General features: G+C 38.4%; 2 protein-coding genes and 1 pseudogene across 2 annotated transcripts; 2 read left to right on the top strand and 1 right to left on the bottom strand.

The window, feature by feature from the left end:
• Window positions 1–666: 666 nt before the first annotated feature.
• Window positions 667–4,783, top strand: LOC126782990 (receptor protein kinase-like protein At4g34220). The gene is made up of 2 exons (XM_050508364.1): window positions 667–2,600; window positions 3,894–4,783. The coding sequence occupies exons 1-2, from the start codon at window positions 938–940 to the stop codon at window positions 4,568–4,570; spliced, it is 2,340 nt and encodes a 779-aa protein (XP_050364321.1). The 5' UTR covers window positions 667–937; the 3' UTR covers window positions 4,571–4,783.
• Window positions 4,784–10,587: 5,804 nt separating this feature from the next.
• Window positions 10,588–12,648, top strand: LOC126782513 (probable carbohydrate esterase At4g34215). The gene is made up of 4 exons (XM_050507771.1): window positions 10,588–10,825; window positions 10,967–11,016; window positions 11,215–11,904; window positions 12,064–12,648. The coding sequence occupies exons 1-4, from the start codon at window positions 10,588–10,590 to the stop codon at window positions 12,286–12,288; spliced, it is 1,203 nt and encodes a 400-aa protein (XP_050363728.1). The 3' UTR covers window positions 12,289–12,648.
• A 1,408-nt stretch (window positions 12,649–14,056) lies between these two features.
• On the bottom strand, window positions 14,057–24,351 carry LOC126782514 (heat shock 70 kDa protein 18-like; annotated as a pseudogene).
• Window positions 24,352–25,084: the final 733 nt, after the last annotated feature.

Raw genomic sequence — 25,084 nt, forward strand, 5'->3', positions numbered from 1 at the left:
AAAACTGATATATCCCCGATATATCGTTTTACCTATCGACCGATACGATACCGATAAGCGATATTTAGACCATTATTTACAAGACTCAATTTAGTGTGTTTCGATTTAAGCCAAATAATGATATTTTATTGTTTTAATTCGGGATTTAATATTTTAGGCTAGTTATATTTTCTTTTTAGAACTCATTTTATTTAGATTTATTTGTTTCATTTTTAATTTAGATTATTTAGGTTTCAATGTTAGATTATGACTTTGAGTTATTGATGCATATATAAGCATCATCTTTTTTTATATTTGGACAATTTTTATATCAATAAACTTTTGAGTTTTCTTAATTATTCTAATTGATTACAGAACTTCTCGTGAATTCGAGAAACCTAAATCTTTTAGATTTAAGACGGTCGTGAGTAGATTTCAACATATTAGTTAGGATGCATCCGAATGTGAATTGTGGCACAATAGCGGAATAGCCCTGGGTCGGAGATGGCCTTAAGTTCCTCTACAACCTGTTATGGGCTCCAACTCACTTGGTTGTCCCTTGTCCAATAGCAGAAACAAGATTCCCCTTCCTCCTCTCTAGTCTCTTTATCCAAGAAGATAGTTTACCAAAAGTTTTACTCAGAATTTGCCAGTGACCCACAACCAGTCTCTCTTTGTTGTCATTTCCCTCTTTGGTTAAAGTTTTAACTCCCCCCCTTCATCATTATCAACTGCTCAGAATTTCACACCATCTTCTATTGCTACCAACCTTCATTATTCATCATAGTTCAAGCAGCTTAAACCAAAGCTAGCTTCCCTTTCATCCTCAGATTTGGTGACCCAAAGCAACATCTTGTAGTTGGTCACCATCTCTGTTCTGTTTATCCCCTGTCTTTCTCACATTCACAGCAAGCACAGCCCTTTTTGTACTCCATGAGCTTGTAGAACCCAGCATGCTATGCCAGTTCAAGAAACCATGATGAGCTCCAAAACACAAAAGCTTTGTTTCTGGTGGAGGCTTGTTTCCCTTTTGATTCTTGCAGTGCCCTCATTGTCTCTCAACTCAGATGGAGTGTTCTTGCTTGCTTTCAAGTACGCCATCCTCAGTGATCCACTTTCAGTCTTGGAGAGCTGGAACTATGAGGATGAGACACCTTGTTCATGGAGTGGAGTCACATGCACCCAGCTTGGGAACCCAGGAACCAGTGACATGTTCAGAGTCACAAGCTTGGTCCTCCCAAATAGTCAGCTTCTGGGTTCCATAGCTGAAGAGTTGGGATTGCTTGAGCACCTTGCCCATCTTGATCTTTCCAACAATTTCTTTAATGGGTCTCTGCCTAAAACTGTTCTCAATGCCTCTGAACTTCAGGTGCTTTCTCTCTCGAACAATGTCATCTCCGGTGAGCTTCCTGAGTCCATTGGTGATCTCAAAAGCCTTCAGCTTCTCAACATCTCTGACAATGCTCTGGCCGGAAAAGTCCCTCAAAATCTCACTTCTCTGCAGAACCTCACTGTAGTTTCTCTGAGAAGCAACTACTTCGCTGGTAATGTTCCAACCGGGTTTAACTCCGTTGAGGTTTTAGATCTCTCTTCAAATCTTCTCAATGGTTCTCTGCCTCTCGACTTCGGTGGAAACAATTTCCGCTATTTAAACCTCTCTTACAACAAGATTGGAGGAAAGATACCGTCAGAATTTGCAGAGCATATCTCAGTAAACTCAACCATTGATCTCTCCTTCAACAACTTAACCGGACCAATCCCGGATTCGGAAGCTTTGCTGAGCCAGAAAACAGAGCAGTTTGCCGGAAATAATGACCTTTGCGGCAAACCGTTGAAGAAACTCTGTGCAATTCCTTCTACACTGTCCACTCCTCCAAATGTGACCTCATCTTCTCCGGCCATTGCAGCCATTCCCAAAACACTCGACTCAAACCCAGAAACCAACACTTCCGGAACGCCAAGTAGTATACAGACCAAAAGCCAAACCGGGTTAAAACCAGTTATGATCACCGGAATAATAGTGGGGGACTTAGCCGGTATAACCATCATTGGACTGGTCATTCTCTACGTCTACCAAGTCAGGAAGAAGTCAAAGAACAACCCCAACTCAACTTCCAATTCACCATCCGACCTGGAGAAGAAGCCAGACATGGTCACTAAATTCGACGCAGCTGCAACAAAACCATCTGCATGGTCGTGTCTTACAATCAAAGGAGAAGAGACGTCGGAAGCAACCAGCTCAGACAGCGACCACGACGAGCAATCAATTGAGCAAACAAATCTAAGCGGCGAAAACTCAAAGCGTGGTGTGCTTATAACCGTGGACGGAGAGCCGGAGCTTGATCTAGAGACATTGCTGAAGGCCTCGGCGTATGTTTTGGGTGCGAGTGGTCCGAGCATTGTGTACAAGGCAGTGCTGGAAGACAAGACGGCGCTTGCGGTGAGGAGGATTGGGGAGAGTGTGGTGGAGAAGATGAGGGATTTCGAGAACCAAGTGAGGGCCATTGCGAAGATGAGGCACCCGAATTTGGTGAGAGTTCGTGGGTTTTATTGGGGAGAAGATGAGAAGCTTGTGATATATGACTATGTCTCCAATGGCAGCCTCGCCGGAACCATTAACAGTAAGTCCCTCTGCTCCGGGCTCTGTTTCTCCCTTTCTTTTTCATTTGCCGCGTATGTTAGTGTAATTATTTGTTTTTGTGCTAAAATACGCTTTTTCGTATTTTCAATGCCATTGCTAATTCTTTTTGGCAATTACATAATTTACATTAGCACTAGAGTAATTCATACTTCAACTTTACCCAAGTATAAAAACTATAATTTCGCAACAAAAAAACATTTTACCTTCACAATGAAGGCTATTATGGGTTCTAAATTTTTCATTTTTCCCAAGTATATAGTCGGTTTTACCATTACGATGAACGATGTACTACATATCATTAGTAAATAACATGATTAACATCTTTAGTGATTGAAGTACTACTAGAGTGCTAGACACGAATATTGACTTAAGTTCACACAAGTACATTCTGTTTTCTATGCCATATGATTTCTTTCACAACATTACATTTTTTTGGGAATTACTATATTTTCAAATGTGCTCAGAAAACAAAGACTAAATGTTAAAAGACTGGCACCAATCTTCATTTGGGTCCAAACTTAAACTTGAAAATTTGGAAAAGGTGGAAATGATATTTCATATAACTTTGTTTTTGTACTCATCAAAACCAGTTGAGTTGTCTTCAAGATTTAGCAAGGGCATTGTTGTGTTTCTTTGTTTGTTTATTTCTTGGGTGCCTGGGATCTCTGGAGGCTTGTTTTGTACTCACCTTTACCTCCACTTAACAATTTGGTTTGTAGTCTTTTTATGAAACCCCAGAGGCCAATGTCCTAATCCCACATTATAATAGAGAAGATTAGCATTAGGTACTAATGTTAATTAGTTTCCTAATCACTAGACCCTGTGACTGTGAGATCCATTATTCACATAGAGAAGCACGTGAACCATGAAAGAAGAAAATACACGACAATCTTTTTACGGCAAATTGCAGAACTAGGAAGCCCAGAGAATCTATGGTACATCTTTGTTTCACCAAATCTACAGCCTAACTTTGACTCTGGGATGGTGTATTTTCCGACTCTAAAGTTTTTTTTTTACCTTGTCACATATGGACCTTTACTTGTTTTCACTTCAGAATTATTACTACCTACCCAATGTCACAAACAAAGCTATTCACATGCATACTTTTGCAGCCTTCACTTGTTGTATGGGATGTAGGGTACGCACTATCGAGCTGATCTTGCTAAATATAAATGGCTTGTGTCAATGTTTCTTTTTGTAGACCATCAGTTTGGTATGAAAATTTATGAACAGGGCTTCTTCATCATATGAACATTCTCTTATTAATTTGCAGGAAAAGCAGGTTCATCTCCATACCATCTGCCTCTAGAAGTTCGGTTGAAGATAGCGAGAGGTATTGCCCGGGGGCTAGGCTACATCCACGAGAAGAAAAATGTGCATGGAAATATAAAACCAAGCAACATTCTTCTAAACTCGGATTTCGACCCTGTAATCAGCGATTTTGGCCTTGACAGGCTGATGTTGGGTGGAATGATCAGTCACAAAGGTAGCGGTTCTGCCCGAGGGTATTTCGGAAGCCTAAAGTCCGCAGGGGGTCGCGAAGGTATGAATGATATGCTACTCCCTGTTGCCGGCAGCCCCATTGCGACATCCTCTGCCGGAGGTGCATTGTCGCTCTATCAAGCCCCGGAGTCATTGAAGAACTTGAGGCCGAACCCCAAGTGGGATGTGTATTCTTTTGGTATAGTTTTACTAGAGCTTCTCACGGGTAGGGTATTTTCGGAAAGGGAGTTGGCGGACCAGTGGACCGCCGGTTCGCTGATGGGGGAGAAAAACCGGGTTTTGGTGATGGTCGACATGGCGATTAGGGCTGAAGTGGAGGGTAGGGAAGATGTATTGCAGGCTTGCTTGAAGCTTGGGTTTAGTTGTGCTAGTTTTGTCCCGCAAAAAAGACCAACCATGAAAGAAGTCCTCCAGGTGCTAGAGAAAAGTATTTCTTCGTGCCAATAATAATGTATTTCGAGGTGTCTCAAAAGTAAAAGTGGTGTTATGTAAAAGGATTTGCTTTGTTGACTAGCTAGCTACAATGTTTGATGGAAAAAGCATAAGATATTAAGATTAATGTTGTTCATGTAGTTTAATAAGCTATGTGAGAAAAAGCGATTGTATTTATGTTTGCCTGGTGCCCTGGTCAATCAAAATTGATCAACAAATTAAACAGTGCTTCTATTTTTGTAGAAACGGTAAATTACAATGGTGTAAGATGGTAACATTGCAATGGTGTGAGATGGTTTTGGGGTAAAATACTTCCCTAGCAAAAGAAAACACCAATTGTTGGTGCATAAACACAAACATGACACAATGCACATATGAATCCAATAGCTAGATTCCACTGCTAAGTAAAATGATATGTGGTTTTAAAACTTCAAATACATATTGTCTACGCATCAGGTATTTTGCCAATCAGTTATAATGGTCGATCTTGTGATGTAAATTTCATGTGTGTTCAACTCCCTTGTAAGATTAGTCCATACCATCCATGATGTGTTAAGTTTAAGCAGACGTTACCCAATTAGGTCAGGAATGAATTAGCCAAGCTTAGTCTTAGTTGTAATTAAGCAGGATCTGTCACATCGACTCACATTTAGTGCACTAGCAGTATCATAGTGATATCAATGGACAAAGGCACCAGACAAAGTGATATCAATCATCCAATTTTAATCCTTTCACTGCTTGTTATTGTTACCGTGTTGAAATTTAGAGAGCTATGAACTTAGAGGGACTGAATGTATATTTCATGAGTAATAACATACAAGAAGAAGCTGCTATATATAGCAGAAGACTCAAAACATAAAACAACAAAACACCACTTACTCTAACTAATCACAACAACTAGCTATCTAATCACAATATGTTCATCACCAGAAAAGTGAGAAATGGGAGATTAGTGATGTGCAAATGGAGAGGGAAAATCAACAACCCCACGATGAGCATTAAATGCACTAGATTGACATTAGACGACACAAGTTGCGGTAAACGACAACCACTAGGAGAAATGTGTATGACGTCAAACAAGAAAAACGACATCATAACTGCAGGGCCTTTGCAGACCTGCACACTTGCCTTGCAGACCTCTGCAGCACCTTGCATAATCACTTAGACCTTGAATCTTCAATACTTCCCCTCACTTAGACCTTGGACAATAGCCAATCAAATTGAGCATAAGAAATATCGTTTGTAAACAGATCAGCAAGCTGATCACTGGACCTGATATATGTAGTCTGCAAAACCTTGGATTGTACTTGATCACGAACAAAATGGCAATTCACCTCAATGTGCTTTGTCTTTTCATGAAAAATAGGATTAGCAGCTATATGGATTGCTGCCTGGTTATCACAATAGAGAGTGATTGGATAATGACATGTAATTCCCACGTCACAAAGAATCGATTTTAACCAAATTAGTTCGAAGGCAGTTGCATCCATTGCTCTATACTATGCCTCCGTGCTGGAACGAGCCATAACATACTGTTTCTTGCTCTTCCAAGTCACTAAGTTACCCCTAATAAAGATGCAGTAGCCAGTAGTGGACTTTATATCACATTTGTTACTTGCCCAATCAGAGTCATTGTAGCCTTCCAATTTGAAATGATCATGCTTTGTCATAACCAATCCTCTAGTTGCAGAGCCTTTTAAGTAATGAATAATTCTTTTAACCAAATGAAAATGATGAACACAAGGAGCATGCATAAACTGACTCACAATGCTCACAACATGTGCAATATCAGGTCGAGTAATGGTTAAGTAAATTAACCTGCCAACCAATCACTGATAATAAGAAACATTTGGAAAAACATGAGATTCTTCATCAATTTTGAATTGACTGGGAAGGGGAGACTTGGCAGGCTTGCTATCCTTCATATCAGCTTCATCTAATAGATCTAGAATATACTTTCGTTGGTTTATAAACAAACCAGATGGAACATGATCCAAATCAATACCAAGAAAGTATCTAAGCTTTCCAAGATCTTTAATGGAAAAGGATGAATGAAGAGATGATTTAAGAGCTCTGATTTTATCATCATTATCACCTGTAATGATCAAGTCATCAACATATACCAAAATAACAAGATGGCCATGAGTTCCATTCCTGATGAACATTGAAGAATCACCATGACACCTCTTAAAACCAGATGAATACAAAACTGAGCTAAGCTTGGAATACCATGCTCTAGGATACTGTTTCAGACCATAGATAGCTTTATGCAGTTTGCAAACAAGACATGGTTCTTTTTCAAGCTCATGTCCAGGAGGCAATCTCATATAAACATCTTCCTCAATGTCACCATGTAAAAAAGCATTTTTGGCATCTATTTGGAATAAATTCCAGCCACTATTAATAACAACAAACAACAAGACTCTAATTGTGTTCATCTTAGTTACTGGAGCAAATGTCCCCTTGTAATCCACACCATATGTTTGAGTAAAGCCACGAGCAACTAACATGGCTTTGCATCTTTCAATAGTTTCATCAGAGTGAAATTTGATCTTGTATATCCATCTAGCTCCAACGACTTTTTGACCTTTAAGCAGCTGCACAATGCTCCATGTTTTATTGTCATTCAAAGCTGTAAGCTCCTCATTCATTGCCTTATTCCAAATAGGTGAGGAAGAAGCTTCTTCAAATGATTTTATCTCTTTGATCTAACTCATCTTAGATAGAAAAGAAAAATGAGACGCAAACATTTTGCTAGAAACTACAGTGTTACCAAGAGGGTGCTTAGGTTCATAATGAACAAAACCATCTAAACGAGTTGAAGTTTTTCTAGTCCGACTAGGAAACCTTCTCTGAGCTACAGTGGGCTCAAGATGAGCATCAACATCTTGTCTTGGAGAAGTGACATTTTGATATGTTTCATCATGGCCAGTATCAATTTCATCATCATCATCATCACTTTGAACTAGACTCTCATTTTCTTCATTTCACCTTGATATGCATAATTATGTAGAATTGCATAATTTAGAGTTATAGTCTCAAAAAGCTCTCCCTGAAAGTCATCATTGTTAGATTGGAAAAATAAATTAGATTCATCAAATCTAACATCTCTTGTTTCAAGGCAATAACACTTGTACCCCTTTTAGGAAGAATAATATCCTAAGAACACACATCTTGCAGCTCTAGGTCCAAGTTTGTCTCTATGGTTCTTTTGAATATGCACATAGCAGACATAACCAAATGATCAATGCTAATTTTCTTGTCATTCAAAACTTCGAATGGAGACTTAAAATTGAGAACCCTACTCGGCAAACGATTTATGAGATATGCAGCAGTTTGAATTGTATGTGACCAGTACTTCTTAGGAACATTTGATTGAATTAGTAGAGCCCTTGTTTTCTCAAGAAGGTCTATATTTTTTCTTTCAAAAACTCCATTTTGTTGTGGAGTGCCAACACAACTTGTTTGATGCAATATTCCATGAGCACTGAGATAATCTTGCATAATTTTGGATGTGTATTAAGTACCATTGTCTAATCTTAAAATGCTGATTTTGAAGAAAAATGATTTGAGATTAAATTATGAAAATCTTCAGAACATTTGGCCACTTCAAATTTAGCCTTAAAAAGATATACAAATGTAGTTCAGGAATAATCATCAATAAAAGTGACATATAATTTATAGCCATCAAAAGATTGCACCTTTGCAGGTCCATATACATCAGAATGAACAATCTCAAAAGGTTGAGTTGCTCTAGAACTGGAAATAGAAAATGGTAACTTAGTTGACTTAAATTTGTGACAAACTTCACATTCTTGACTAGGTTTACAAGAGTTTGGAAACAAAAACAATAAAACATGTGAAGATGGATGAGCAAGGCGCATATGCCACAACTGCTGTTGACTGGAGAACATAGAAGCAACAAAAAGACTCTTTGAAAATCGGGGAGATGTGGAAATGTAGTAAATGTCATTTAAGTAGAAGCCTTCACCAATCTTCATCAGAGTAACTCGATCTTGAAAAATCACCTTATGAGTTGAAAAGGTGACTAAACAGTCAAGAAATTGAATAATTTTTCCAACTGATAGCAATTTGAATGGAAATGAAGGCACATATAAACTTGATGATTTTTTATGATCAGAAAACAAGGAAAGATTTCCTTTTCCCATGATAGGAACTTGCTTGCCATTTGCAACTGAGACACGAGAAGGTTTACTAAATGACACAAAATCCCCAAATCATCATAATTATTTGACATATGCCTAGTGACACATGAGTCAATAATCCAAAAATCATGATTCTTGCTCAGTTCCAAAGCAAATGGGATAACACAAATGATACCTAGAATATTCTCATATTTGGCCAGATCAGACTCAGCAAGAAAACCTGCAAACTTGCATAGCATATCAGTGTTGTCTCCTTTTTCCATTGTTGCCTTGTTTATGAGATATGAAGTTTGCAAATTCATTAATGAGAGAAATAGGATTAGCAGTGAAACTTTTCAACCCAGTAGAACCATCACTGCTAGAACAATTGGCTTTTGGAGTGTAGGTCTGCTTCATCTTCCCCTTATCACTGAAATTCTTTGGCTTAAGCTCAGATGTAAAATCCAGCATGTTCCATGTTGATGACCAATGACTGATCTTCCAATGCTCTCACATTGAGTACACTTCAGATCAGGTCTTCTGCCTCTATAAGGCCTTGAAGCAGCAAAGGCTCTAGATTCAAATGAGCTAGGTTCTGCACTTCTCACAACAACTTCAGCACACATGACCTTTTTTCTAGTTTCTTCTCATTGTATGATACTGGAAACAACTGAAAGTGATGAAAGAGAGGATGACATCAAAACATGGCTTATGAGATCCTCATACTCATGTCCAAGGCTAGAGAGGAGCTCAAACATTTGATCTTCTTCTTGCCTTTTCAGAAGGGTATCATGATCAGTAGTGAGTGGTCGGTACTAGTCAAGCTCATTCCATTTAGTTGTGAGATTACCAAAATGCTCAATGAAAGGAAGATTTCTCTGTTGAAGTTCTACAATTTCTCTTTTTAGTTGAAAAACCCTTGCAGAGTTGTTGAGATCACCATACATCTTCTTGATAGCATTCCACATAGCAGCTGCAAATGGTGAGAATTGAAAGATCTTCTGAATCTGAGGCTCTATAGAGTTTATGATCCATGTTCTCACAATATGATCTTGTGCAAGCCAAGCCTCATAGTATGGAGAAGAAGCTGCAGGCTTTTTTGCCTTATCACTAAGAAAACTCTACTTGGATCTACCTCAAATAGCTAGAGTCATGACATTTGCCCATGATATGTAGTTGAATGAATTCAACAGAGAGGAGGTTAGACGCATGCTAGTGTTTGGATAAGTGACATCTGATGATTTCACACCAGAAGAAGATTGATTTGTATTGTTTCCACTAGTCTTGATTAATGAAAAAGAAGAAACATAATGGATGAATGAGCAGAAGAAGGTCCAAGAATGGATCACTGCTATGATACAATGTTGAAATTTAGAGAGCTATGAACTTAGAGGGACTGAATTTCATGAGTCACAACATACACGAAGAAGCTAATATATATAGCATAAGACTCAAAACATAAAACAACCAAACAACACTTACTCTACTGTACAAGATTTGAACTAAACTAATCACAACATCTAGCTATCTAATCACAGTATGTTCATCACCAGAAAAGTGAGAGAAGGGGAGACTAGTGATGTGCAAATGGAGAGGGAAAATCAACAACCCCACGATGAGCATTAAATGCACTAGATTGACATTAGACAACACAAGCTACGGTAAACGACCACCACTAGGAGAACTGTGTATGACGTCAAACAAGAAAAACGACATCATAACTGCAGGGCCTTTGCAGACCTGCACACTTGCCCTTTACTCAGACCTTGAATCTTCAATATCTCGCTACAAATGGCCACACAACACATCACCTTCTTCACCGTTTTCATTTCCCTCCCATTTCTCCTTTCAACTTCTCTGGCCACATCCTCTCCAGTCTCCACAACCATGAACTCCCAAGGCCAAGATGACCCAACTCGCAATCCATCTTCTTCTCGCTTTCGTGCTTCAAGGCTTTGGAAACTTTGTCTTGATGAAACGAAGGCCGCTATCGAAAGGCGGGCTCGGTTAAATCGCATGTTGTGCATTCTCATGGCTAGCTATCTCATCAACAAAGACGACGACGATAACGACGACGATGACAATGATGATGAAGAGGAGGAGGAGGAGGATTCCCAAAAACAAGGTAATTGTGAGCTCAAAGTTTTCACTTTCATTTTTCGCGGGAAGTTTGGGAACAATAGCATTTACGCGGGAAAATTTTCACTTTTCCCTCCATGGATAAACTGAGATTGCTTCTAGTGTTAAATTCTTCGACCAAAATTAGTTCTCCAGTCTCCACCTCCCTTAATTTTCTACGTTATTCCTATATATCCGGTATGTGTATATTGCTAATTGCCTAAATGATATATTGATATTCATCCTCTTTTCTTCAAACTATTGAAACCTCTCTACACCCTCTAATAAACAGTCATGGGTTTGGGTTACAATTCTGATACTGATACTGATTCTGATTCTTCTGACGATGAACTTATGCTCTTGTTCATTGTTCCACACTTCCACTCCTATTTCTAGCCAAAGAATAACACGGAAAAGCGAAACGACACCGTTGTGAGCAAACCCTCCATCGGGCCCCACTCACCAAGTCCATTTAAACCCGAGCCCTCGCTCATTCCAGAAACAAAACCCGACACGTCGTTTTCCCACCTCAATCCGAAAACCCCGGAAATGGAATCGCCGGAGCAGATCTTCATTCTCTCGGGCCAGAGCAACATGGCGGGTCGGGGCGGCGTGCTCCGCGACCACACCCGCCACCACTACCAGCATTGGGACGGCGTCGTTCCTCCCGAGTCGCAGCCCGACCCTTCCATCCTCCGCCTCAACGCTCACCTCCACTGGGAGGCGGCGCGTGAGCCTCTCCACGCTGACATCGACGCCAGGAAGGTGTGCGGCGTCGGTCCGGGAATGTCGTTCGCCAACGCGGTGCGGGGGCGCGTGGGGGAGGGGAGGATCGGGCTGGTGCCGTGCGCGGTCGGCGGTACGGCGATCAAGGAGTGGGCGCGTGGGGAGCATCTCTATGAGAACATGGTGAAGAGGGCGCGTGAGAGCGTGAAGAACGGGGGAGAGATCAAAGGGTTGCTGTGGTATCAGGGGGAGAGCGACACGTCGTCTCAGCATGATGTTGATGTGTACCACGGGAACATGGTTAGGCTTATTGAGAATGTGCGACATGATCTTGCTTTGCCTTCACTTCCAATAGTCCAGGTTCATGATCTAAGCTTGATTCTAACTCAATTTCGAATATTTGATCACTAATGTTCATCGCCCAGTTTACCATTTTCGGTTATTAGTTGTTGTAGTTCGAACTTTAGCTTAATTCTAACTCAGTTTCGAAAATGTGATGACTTTATTCGTATTTATAAGGTGGCTATTTGCTCTGGAGATGGGAAGTACTTGGAGAAAATTAGGGAGGTTCAATTGGGAATGAAGGTTGAGAATGTTGTGTGTGTGGATGCTAAGGGATCGGAGCTGAAAGAGGATCATCTTCACTTGACCACCAAGGCTCAAATTCAGTTGGGTCAGAAGCTTGCTGATGCTTACCTCAAGCATTTTGGATCAGCAGAATCTGATTGTCATCCTGCCCTTTAGAGTAAACTTTGCAATTTGTTTGCTATGTCAATGTTTTGAAGCTTTCTGCTTTATGTTGGTTACTAGTAGGATTGCGAGTATGAGATCATTGTCAATTGGTGCTTTGGCTTAGAATCAATGTGCTGGTGTAGAGGACTTGAGGTTTTTTGAATCATGAGCCATGTATGAGTCCACTTATCAACCATCTGGGTTCATTTATCAATCATGAATTCATGATCCATGTATGAGTTCATTTAAGGAGGGAAACCTTGTCAAGGGGAGCACATTACCTATTGCCAAAATCCCTATGCCAAACAGTGCCCCTTTACAAGGTCATTGTAGCAATCAAGAATTCAAGATTATGAATATAATTTTGACTTTTGAGTAGTTCCTATTTTTTCCCTTTCGAATTGTTTTTGTTACTTTGAGTTTATCTGCAGATAGATTTCCAGGCTCAGTTGGTCACTAATGAACAGACTGCAGCAGCAAATGAGAACTACAGGGCTTGAAATCCCTAAACGGAGCTCCTGCTGTTCTTGGCGAAAGCTGTTATTGTTAAGCCAAATCCCAAGGGAGTTATCAATATCTGCCCGGACACAGTGGAAAGCTGGATTGGAAAGGCTAAGCCTGAGAAGAAGAAGAAAGCAGCACCAACTCTCTCCTCAGTCCTTATTGCTAGAAGCCTAGAAGCAAACCTGCTTCCATTCTTTGTTGATTACATGATTTGTGGAGGCCATTTTTAGTTCATGGTATAGTCTGTTTGTTCTTAGGTATCTTGTTGGTGATTCCAGGCTGCTTGTGGTTTGATTAATAAACCAAAGGTATTGATTAGACTGTCCCCTTGTTTATAGCATCGTTTTTAGTATCAGTTAGTCTCTAACTAATAACACACGTGTAATGCAGCTTGAGAATCACCCTCATCACTATATGGATTCACAGCGTGAGATCAATGAAAACATGAGAGCAATTCTGATGGACTGGCTGGTTGTTGTTCACAGCAAATTCGAGCATTCTCCAGTGACTTTCTACTTAACCACCAACATTGTTTGGTCTTTTTTCGGTCAATTCCAGTTGAACAAGTGAGTAATCACATCCAAATCCTCTCAATTGTTGCTTAATGTTGGTGAGCATTCTTAAAACAATAAACTGTGTCCGTGAGCTTGCACAAATAACAAGCTTCAGGGTGTGTCTTTGAGTTCTTGGAGAGGTTGTGTGGCTTTTGCTGACTTGAGCCAAATCGCTTTTGCCACCAGCTAAAGCTTCAGGTGGTGTTCCATAAGTAATCATGGGATTCTGGAAGAAAGGGTATACAACTCAGGGAACCGACAGTAGTTGATAATAGGGTCATGTACATATTTCTGCATTGCTATGTCTACTTTGAATCTACACCCTCTATTAAAGCCTTAAACTTGCTTTGAACTTTGTTCCTAGTGTTGTTCAGCAGCAACGAATGTAATCACATTTGCTTTAGTTTCTTGGCATTACAAAGTTCGGGTGAGAGCAAAATCTTTTAAATTGTAAGGTTATAGGTTCAACGCTATTGGGTTAGTTTTTCGTCATGAAAAGTAAATTCAAACAATTATTACTGTTTTAGGAAACTCAACCTATCAATATAAGTTATATATAGATGGATTATAAAATAAACGAGCATCACAAACAACAAATGGTTGGTTTTATATTTCAATGGTGTTGACAAAAAAAAAACAATATTTCTATGGATTACTATGGAGCTTTAAGCTGGATTCTACCGTTGGGCCAAGAGCAGAAGGTGTGAAGGTTTATGTTATGCTTAGTCTTCCAATGCAAGTTTGGTCCCCATGTTCTTGTTCCATTTCTCGTACTCTAACTTGCACTCCTCGATCATCTTCTCAATTTCTACCTTAGATAACCCTCTATAATCAGAAATTATGATCCTGTTTTTAAGACGAAGTGTTTTTCCTCCACAGATGCGATTAAAATTCCATTTGCATCAATCTCGAAACACACACTGAAGCGAGGTTTCCCTTTCCGACCAAGGGGGATTCCTCCGAGCTCAAAATTACTCAACAATCGGTTTCGTTGGGCTATTTTTTCTTCGCCCTCATACACAGGAAGTGTGAGAATACTTTGGTTTGTATAGCGAGTTGTGTAAAACTTAGTTTTCATGGTGGGAATAGTACTGTGTTTTGGAATGTAAACGTCGAATTCCTTATTATCAAGCTCTATACCAAAAGATTGTGGAATTACATCTAATAAGAGCAACTCCTGCACTTTCTCAATGCCACTTTGCAATATTGTGGCTTGTACTGCAGCACCATAAGCAACTGCTTTATCAGGATTGATGCTCTTGCAAAGCTCCTTACCACCAAAAAATCTTGCAGTAATTGTTGTATCTTTGGAATCCTACTAGATCCACCGACAAGAACAATATCGTGAATAGTATTCTTATCCATTTTGCCATCCTTCACAGAGTTCTCCACAATCTTCATACATTTTTTAAAGACGACGAAAAAAAAAAGTAAAATCTCGACGGTACGAGAGATTTATATTAAGTGGAAAAAAAATACACTTGGAGGATCCTTACTAATCAAATACAATATAAGAATAAACTAAGTAAATCTAATCATACGGTTCGATAAATTTTCAAAGTCATGGATCACCATCTCATTGTCAACAAAATCAGCATACTCCTTAGAATCATCCACTTGACTGACTAGAGACTCTAAAGGCAATGAAGCATCATCAAAGTTTGGAGAAGCTACAGAAGGAGTAGACATCAGATTTGAACTTGAAGATGAGACATTAGTTATTGGATACCATCTAGTAAGTTTTTAAATTACTTTGACTTCGGCATTGAATCAGACAATTTATTAGAGACTACCTATAGATTAAGAAACAATGCTTATATTAGACAAAATGTAGCGAACATCCAATCACAGCAGCAAAGCAAATACAAAAATCCATATTAATTGTGAATTTGTAATAGAAGTCATAGAACGTAAAACTAAAATTAAAGTACTGTAAATCAATAAGAAGTAAATTTTTTAGCAATAATCATTTGACAAAGCTTAGAGTTCATACCAGAAAAAAGCATAATCAAATTCTCAATTTAGTATTTGAAACTAAGGGTGGGCATAAAAAACGGAAATCTCAATCCCGTCCCGAAAATTTATAGGGACGTGACGGAACAGAGGTCTAAAAACGTTCGTCCCGTCCCGATCCCGTCCCGTTTCATAATAGTGGGATGAGACATGGGACGAATAATTTATATCCCGCTTCGTCCCGTCTCGTCCCACCTTTAATGAAAACTTAAAAATTCATATATATTTGTATCAAAATGAAACTAATTTATGTTCTTAATAACTCCAAAATTATATCAACTCAAATAATAATGGTAATTATAATATTTTGAACATAATATGCATTTTTTTTGTTAAAATTTCATTATTAAATGTTAATTTGTTAATGAAAAAGTAAAAATATAGGTTTTTATTTAACTTCATAGGAAGGTGGGATTTGTCCCGTCCCGTCCCAACCGGGATTAATCCCGAGTGGGATGCATTCTTAAAAACCTTCGTCCCGATTCAAAAGAGTGGGATGAGACTGGGATGAACCCCATCCCGTCTCATCCCGTCCCGTACTCACCCCTATTTGAAACCAATACACCATTGTTTGATTTGTCACTCCATGCTTGCCTCTGTCCAACCTCCCTCACTCTCGGCAAAAACCCAAGTACCCAATAAGATTAGGAACAAATTTAAAACAGAATCAAGTCAAATAAGAAAACCCAATTGAAAATAATTTTATATAAGCTTACAATATGTTGATAGAGTTTGCGAGAGTCAGGTGTATAATTGAATGCACAGTAGTGATGGAGAGGCTGAGAGTCTGAGACTGAGAGGGATGTGAGACTTTGAATCTTTCATAGAATGAAAAAGATTTGGAGAATGCGCAGCAATGAGCAGTTGATAGAGTGAGAGACTGAGAGAATTAAGATTTATATCGGGAATGATAGAAAAAGTGAGAATATTAGTGATTTAGTGTGTTACCTTTTTTTTTGTCCAAAATTCTCGGTTGGACTTGAGCCCATCCACCTCTTGCCTTGGATCCGCACCTGCTCCTCATCCCTTTCGAGTCGTGATGGATGTTCTTCTTGTGTTTCTTCTCAAACTCTTGCACAAAATGACTCACCAATCTATTGTCAAAATATTCACCTCCAAGATGCGTATCTCCCGCAGTAGCTTTTACCTCAAAAATCTGGTCTTCAATCTTAAGCAAGGAAACATCAAAAATACCACCACCAAGATGGAAGATGAGAACATTGTTACCACCAATAGTCATGGATTTTTTTTCTAGACCATATGCAATAGCTGCAGCTGTTGGCTCGTTAAGAATACGCATCACATTCATGCATGCTATCACACTAGAGCCTGCTATCACACTAGAATCTTTTGTAGCTTGTCTCTGGAAGTTATTGGAGTATGATGGACTGTTACAACACAACATGATTGACTGTCATCCCAAGGTGCGCCTCAGCAATTTCTCGCATCTTTATGAGAACCATTGCAGATATCTGTTCGGGGGCAAATTGCTTCTTTTCATTTTTGTAGTTTATCACAACCATAGGCTTGTCACCGACACCATGAACTGTGAAAGGCCATAATTTTATATCATCCTTAACACATGGGTCACTGAATTTCCTACCGTTCAATCGCTTCACATCAAAAACAGTGTTGACTGGATTGATGGTGACTTGATTCTTGGCATCTTTACCGATCGACCGCGCGGTTTCTGTGAAAGCAACATACGTTCGGTTACCTTAATCATTGCCTAAGATCTTAACCTGATCGTGTTGCCAAACACTAACGCATGAACAAGTCACTAATTTATACTTATTTTTTAGAATAATTCACTGATAAATAAAGTAATTAAGTGTTTGATAAATTAATTTTTTATAAGTGACTTTTACTTACAGAAGTTGGGTTTAGGGTTTAGGGTTTAGGGTTAAACCCTAAAATTGTGTCAGATGTTTGATAAACTCAAATTAATTTAAGTTTTTATTTGTAAAAAAAACTAATTTAGACATCAAATAATTTTATGTCTTTTAGCAAACAAATACAAATTTTTTATGGGTAGTTTTTTTTGCACCCTTAAAGTCTTAATAAAAAACCGTCAATTACTTTGTGCTCCTCATTTCTTGCTAGCTACCATCAACATTTTCGTGTGCTGAGCAGTCATTGAACGAGGATGAACACTCACAATGAAGCGAGTAAAAACCAAAGCTGCATCAAATATAACTCTCAAAGCATTTGCATCTTAATCACCAACATTTAATTTTGCACCTCAGCTAAAATTAGCTCTTAGTTTCAGTCTCATTGTCTCTAAAAAATCAATTGAATTATGACTTTCTGATTAATAAATAACACAATAATGGCCACTAAGTTTACCTATAGACAAAGCTAATTGGTAAACAGACAAAGCTAATGAGCTAATAGTGGCTATGAGGATATAATGGGCACACGAATCACATATAAGAACGCATATGAGGCCTCACTAGAGATTTTGCCCTTATAAGAACACATATAAGGACCATCATTGACCAAATATATGATAGTTGAAACAACATCCTTAATAACATCAAGCCATCTCTCCATCAAAACTGCTTCCTTAGCCAAATTCTTTGCCCTCTCTATTCCCACAAATATGGGAATTTCATCTTCAAAATGCAAACCACGTTCGATAGCATTAACCCTGATATTGTATTTCCAATCTCCAATGCCGACAACTGACGAAATAGCAAGGAAAAGAAGGTTGTTAGATAGAAAACATAAATAAGAGAAGATACAATATGTGACATATAAATTAGATGTGATGTAATATGAGGAATGAAATAGAGGTTCTTTTGCTCTTGATTATAAATCAAGTGGAAGATTATCAATTCATGATGAGACACTCATGCTTCATGTTGATTGTTGGTTGAATCACTTAAGTATGATTATGCGTATTTATGTGTGAAACTACCTACTCCCAAGTATAAGAGGTCAAGTTTTAGTAATGGAAAGTGTAGAGTATCATACCAAAGGGATTGGGGGAAGCTCAACTCTAACTAGATTTCCGCAAGAAAAACTAGAAAAACATGCATTCTAACTTTTTACAAGTTCACAACCTTAGTCCTTTGGAAACTAAGAGTCATGGAGATGATATTAACAAGTGGTAGTGAATCGACTTAGTTGAATTTAGAATTAAGCTAAGCAAATTAATTCTTGCACAAAAACAACAAAGAAAGGTGAATGTAAGGATATAATCAAAAGAGGAATAGAGACTTAGGCATTGCACCTTGCCTTACTCATGCACAAATGTAACTCAAGATTAATGAATAAACATATTTGATAAACTTCCCCCTAATGCTTTGGTGAAGCTACCAAGAAACCAACTAATCATGCAATTTAACAAAGTCTTTTAGAGCCAAATTAAATCACACAACCTTAGTCCCAATTATATTACCTTATAATACAAGTGGGCTATGTACCACAAGCATAACACCCCCTTAGAGTAATTACACTCATGACACAAGCATTAAGTTCAAAGTAAGAAATTCAAGCAACTTAATATTTCTCGTAAGAAACACTAAGCCACCACTTAAAAACTAATCATGCTCACGGATTCAAGAAGTTGTCAAGTTCAAGTTCTGATTCATTAATTACCTAAACATGTTTCTAGGTGACAAAACTAGCAACACATTTAGTAATCATTTTAAGTGTAGAAGCCCATAGATTCAACATGCATCAACATCAATTAAAAGTAAAATGAATTCATTAACACATGAGTTTGGCTAGGGCTAGCCTAGCCTCAAATCCAATTACTCACAACCCATTAAATACAACAAACCCTTGAAAATGACAAAGATGTAATAAGAAATAAAGTGTTTCTAAGTATGGTATTAATGAGTTCTAACAAAGGAAGAACTCCATGAACACCATACTTTATCCACACAATCTAGGAACAAAGAACAAGGATTGAGGATGAGTATGAGTAGAGGATGAAGAGAGTGAAGTGCGTATGACTTTGGTAAAACCCCCCACACTATCACAACTCTGTACTCCAACCCAAATCTATGAAATAAGTTTGTGATTGATCAAAGATGTAAATGATCTTTAGTTTTTGGTGAAAACCCAAGACACTTTACACTTCTCTTTGCACAACTTGATATATATGACTTAGGCCTAAGAAAACTATGTTAAAACTATGGAAAAGATGAAGTTTTGATGGAGTTTTAGTGTGGTGAAGGAGATTACACGAATTTGGGAAGAATGATGGTATTTAAAGACCTTAAGGTCACAATGAATAATGGAGATGTAAGGGGATGTAAGTCCATGATCACAATCTTCACAACTAAGTTTGATAATTAAATCAGTTGCTAAGTCTTTCACTCTTGACAACAGAACAACATTGTACATGAATTCCCATACCCATCACGCCAATAGACACACAGGATCACAAGACCCAATTATTCTACAAATCATGGTTTCTATCAGTTAAATCCCTAATAGCCACAACACAACTGATCTTCAATGTTCATCAAAATCAAAGAGTAGATTAAAAAATCTAATCCTGAAAAATTATATATGCAATCATACAAAGAGGAAGAACTTACCGTGTTGAAGATCTAACGAGCTTTGGCGGATTGACTAATATTGGGACAAGCTAAAATTGAGGTCGAACAGAGTGAGAAGAGAACGAGAACGAGAACGAGCTCGATCTCTGAGAAGAATGGATGCGCGATGAAGGGGTCATCGGTCTCCAATAGGTTTCCTTGTAATTTTCTAGTGTTTGAAAGGGTACTCATTGTCATTTTGAAAATATCATTTATTCGCATAAACCTCTGTGTTTTGTTGACTTCTGCTTATTTTCAAAAGGAGGGAAAAACTAACTTTTATTTATCGCTTCAAAATACCTTTCACTTATAAGAAAAAGAGCTCACGTGGTGTTTACCAAACCCTTATTTTACCTTAACTTATGAGAAAAGTAGCTAATAAGCTGCACCAAATGCAACTTAATTTGTATTGCCATTATCAGTTGCACGTAAGCACAGCTATGTGCAAATGCAGGCTTTCAAAAATGATGTCCGACCCATATACATAGGGAAAGATGGAGCACCGAGCCGCTGATGAAACAATTTTCAACTAGGAAAAGGAATGCATCCCTAACAACATTATGAATTATTATTATTATTATTATTATTATTATTATTATTATTTCCAAATTCCTTGCTTGAGTAGGACTAGAACTCAATTATAGGGTTTTTTTTAAATGGGCTATCCATTAATGAAACCACAAAATATAAGGGGGAAGATATTAAGCCTAAACCCCATACTGTAAAAACATCCCGAAATAATATCAGACATCACTACATAATCTATGCATTCTAGTTACCATCTTTTAGCAAGGTGTGCACCATTAGCACAACCATTTACTTTACAAATTTGGCGACATAACAAAAAGACAATACTTATGCAGAGCCATAAATTACTATGTCTATTAGTTTTCCTACTATGTTGCCACTGGAAATACCAGTGACACTAAGTTTCATCATGTTACTAAGAGGCTACGACCATTTGACAAAACAAGAAATTCGCCGCCTCAATAGAGAAAACATGGCACATAGAGTGCAACAACTAGGACATAACCAACTTCTTATTGAAAGCAATAACAACCTAAAAACTACTAAAATGAAATAGCAAACCATAAGATGCTTAAATGCCCTAATTGGGCTACTTCTTTTATTACCCAAGGCCAGGCCCAATAGAATATAACCAACCCTAGTCAACACCTCATGCCAAGGACCATGGAGGAAAAAAGAGACCAAAAGAGTCCGGCTCGCGCCCACCGCTATTGTCGCCGGATCTCCGTCGATGTCAGCCTCCCGTTCTCACCAGACTGCCGCCATCCCGCCATTGGCAAAGCTCTGCTCCCACCTTCCCTTCCCTAGATCAGATTGTAAAGACCCAATCCAGATCCGATCTGGGTAGTCATAACTACCACATGCCGCCACGATCACTGGCGCCACTAGTTGTCTCAAATCAAGCAGCACCATCCCCCGTCATCGCCCAAACCAGTGAGAAACACGCCAACCCCCAATCACCGCCGCCGGACAGGGGAACCAAATCACCAAACTCGGACCAAGCGTGTGGAGGTGCGTTCTATTCATTTGTGTATTTCACAGTTGGGGTGGTTTCCTCAATTATGGGTTTCAATTGTGATTATGATTATTCGTATGATGGATATATTAGGGACTAACAAGCCTAGAAATACAACGATAAAAACAACAGAATAGAAAAACATCCCCTAAACTTTCGGGAATGGTATTATTCGCATATCAAGCAAAAACCAGAGGAATCAAGCTTACGTAACCCAACTCCCTACATTCCCTTCCTCGTCCTTAAGTACCAAGTAAGAAGATACAAAACAAAGTCTCCGAGATTAAGAACAAGTGATTATTTCTTTTAGTCCAAAGCGAAAACCAATTGTTAATCCAAGTCTCACCAACACCAATCCGCATAAGGCATAACCAAATATGATTGATGCAAACCATATGGCCACTGTACTCACTTATCAAGTTTGCTATTGTCAAGAGAGCCGCCAGCACCCCCCAACTTCGATATTTATCCTTCGTCTCTCGACACAACTGCTCCACTTCGACTACTTTCTTAGGTCATAGGTTTTACATCTCTCATATACATGATTTTGTACAAAACAATATGGATCATGTATCAAAAGGCATGAACACAAAATAGATCAATATCGTTAAATTGGTAATCGATTGTTTGGTATCGTTTTGAAGTTTTGATTTTCAAAAATTTGTTAAATATGACACAATTTGGAGAATGAAATTTTCTGATATCTATTCATCTCATATTAGAGGTTATATATAGAGTTTACATTGTACTACAACCGACGTACTATATACTACCATATACATAATAGGTAAGTACTAATTTCATGATGTACATCCCTAAATTATATTTTATGACTCACGCTAACACTACCTCTCAAGTTGGCGCATACATATTAATCATGCCCAACTTGCTTAGTGAGTCATAAAACGCTTTCTTAGAAACTCTTTCAGTGAATATATCTGCAAGCTACTCTTCAGTAGGGACAAAAGGGAAGCTAATAATCTTTGCATTTAGCTTCTTTTTTATGAAGTGACAATCAACCTCCACGTGTTTAGTACGATCATGTTGTACTTGATTTTTTAATATATCAATTGCTACTTTGTTGTCATAATACAATTGTATAACACTTTTTAACTTAACACCCAAATCACGTAGTAGATTTCTCAGCCACAATAATTCACACACTTCATGAGCCATACCTCTATACTCAGCCTCAACACTCAATCTGGCCACAACTTCCTGCTTCTTACTCTTCCATGTGACCAAATTACCTCCCACAAAGGTAAAGTAATATGATGTTGACATGTTGTATGCAATATTTCCAGCCTAGTTTGCAATTGTAAAGCCACTAACCTTAAGAATGTTGTTGTGTTTAGAGAACATCACTCCTCTCCCTGGAGTTGACTTCAAGTATCTCAAAATTCTCACAATAATATCCATGTGACTCTCACTTGGATTATGCATAAATTAGCTTACTGCATAAGCAATATCTGGTCTAGTATGGGTCAAATAAATCAAGCGGCCAATTAACCTCTGATAGTGAGCTCGATTAGTCGGTGTTTGGTCTGGATACTCTGTTAGATTATGGTTTTGCTCAATAGGGGTGTTGATAGGAGTGAAATCTAAGTATGTACTTCCCTTGGCACAAGTAGATCGTGTCTTTCCCTATTCCTACCTCAATCTCTAAGAAATATTTGAGATCCCCCAAGAACTTCATCTCAAACTTAGAAGACAATTGTCCATGCAGCCGATCATCTCTACATTAACATTTCCAGTAATCACCATATCATCAACATATATAATCAAAGCTACTACCTTCCATTGCTGGTAGTTAAGAAATATGGTATGATCTGAATTACTCTGTTTGTAACCAATCTTCCGCATAAACTGTGAGAACCTCCCAAACCAGGCATGAGGTGACTGTTTGAGACCATATAGAGACTTTCTCAAGTTGCACACAAAATCACAAGAAGAAGTAGTTATGTACCCTGGAGGGAGACTTATATACACATCTTCAGCTAACTCTCCACGAAGAAATGCATTTTTGACATTAAATTGTCGAAGTGACTAATTTAAAAGAGAACTCGGATAGTGTTCATCTTTGTAACATGAGCAAAAGTCTCATCATAATCGATACCATATGTCTGAGCAAACCCCTTCGCAACAAGTCGTGTTTTATACCTGCTTATTGATACATCCACATTATGCTTCACAGTGAATACCTAACAACACCCTACAACTTTCTTGCCATGTGTTGGAGGCACAAGTTCCTAAGTATCATTTTTCTACAATGCCTCCATCTCTTTCTTCATTGCTTTCCTCCATTTTGGATCTCCTAATGCACCATGCACTTTGTTAGGTACTGATACAGAAGATATTTAATTCATAAAAGATTCATATGACTTTGATAATCTTCTAGTGGACATATAGGTGGCTACTGGGTAATTTGATTTGGCATGTAAACTAGGTTCATATCTTTTGGGGGTTGACCTCTAGTAGGCATGTTTGGTAACACATATTGATCACTATCAGAATCACAACTAGTATAAGTTGATGGACATACCTCAGATGAGTGATCTTTTGTATTAGGAAGTTGTCAGTCATGGGTATGAGTGATGGCCGGAGGGGCATTTGTTCTCTCAACTATTGGTTCTTCTTCTAGAATCTAGGTGTATGATGCTTCTACCTCTGGTGGAGCTTCTACTACTGCTGATACCTGATTATCTAAAGTTTCTACCTCAAAAAAAGCTCTTGCTATTGCTGGTACCTGATTATTTGAAGTTACCACCTCAAAATGAGTTTCTGCTACTAGAGTGAAAGTATCTCCAACAATGACTCTTTCTGATTCCTCCCCCTCGCCATGATACAACTCTTCAAAAATTGAATTCTCTCCCTGAAGGGTTGGATCAGAAGAGGTAAAATAACTCATGTCCTAAAAAAAGTAACATCCATAGTGACATAATACTTTCTGGTGGGTGGATGATAACACCAGTATCCTTTCTGATTGCTTCCATATCTAACAAACACACAGTTGATTGCCCGGGGATCTAATTTTGACTTTCTCTGACTTTTAGGGACATGAACAAAAGTCACACAACAAAAAACACGGGCATGTATATTGTGAAAAGATGGAATGGATACATGAGATGCAAGAACCTGAAGAGGAACTTTTCCCTAAATGACACTAGATGAAAGACGATTGATAAGATGAGCTGAAGCTGCTACAACATTACCCCACAGATACTCAGGCTTATAAGCACTAAAAAGAATGGAAGAGTCATATCAAGGAGATGACGGTTTTCCTTTCGGACACGCCATTTTGCTCTGGTGTTCGTGGACATGTGGTTTGGTGAATAATCCCATGATCTTTAAAAAATTGTTGAAAAACATGACTGACCTACTCTCCTCCATTATCAGAACGAAGAATTCTAATGGTACTATTATAATGTGTTTGTACATGAGTGTGAAAAGCTTGAAATGTATGAAAAACCTCATCTCTGGTTTGAAGTAGAACAACCCATGACGATCTAGTGCAACCATCAATAAAAGACACATAATACTGCTACACATGACTGTAGGCTCTTTGGAAGGTCCCCAAATATCAGAATGAATTAATTTAAAAGGGGTATGAATTTTAGAAAGGCTCGGAAAATAGGTAGAAC

This window comes from Argentina anserina, chromosome 2 (assembly GCF_933775445.1).
Source record: "Argentina anserina chromosome 2, drPotAnse1.1, whole genome shotgun sequence".
Classification (NCBI taxonomy): Eukaryota; Viridiplantae; Streptophyta; class Magnoliopsida; order Rosales; family Rosaceae; genus Argentina; species Argentina anserina.

Bases quoted from the DNA above. Each gene is read 5' to 3' on its own strand.
- LOC126782990 (XM_050508364.1), top strand. From the start codon at position 938: ATGCCAGTTCAAGAAACCATGATGAGCTCCAAAACACAAAAGCTTTGT. The intron at 2,601-3,893 runs GTAAGTCCCTCT...ATTAATTTGCAG, and splicing joins CCTCGCCGGAACCATTAACA to GAAAAGCAGGTTCATCTCCA.
- LOC126782513 (XM_050507771.1), top strand. From the start codon at position 10,588: ATGAACTCCCAAGGCCAAGATGACCCAACTCGCAATCCATCTTCTTCT. The intron at 10,826-10,966 runs GTAATTGTGAGC...GACCAAAATTAG, and splicing joins GGAGGATTCCCAAAAACAAG to TTCTCCAGTCTCCACCTCCC. The intron at 11,017-11,214 runs GTATGTGTATAT...TCCTATTTCTAG, and splicing joins ACGTTATTCCTATATATCCG to CCAAAGAATAACACGGAAAA.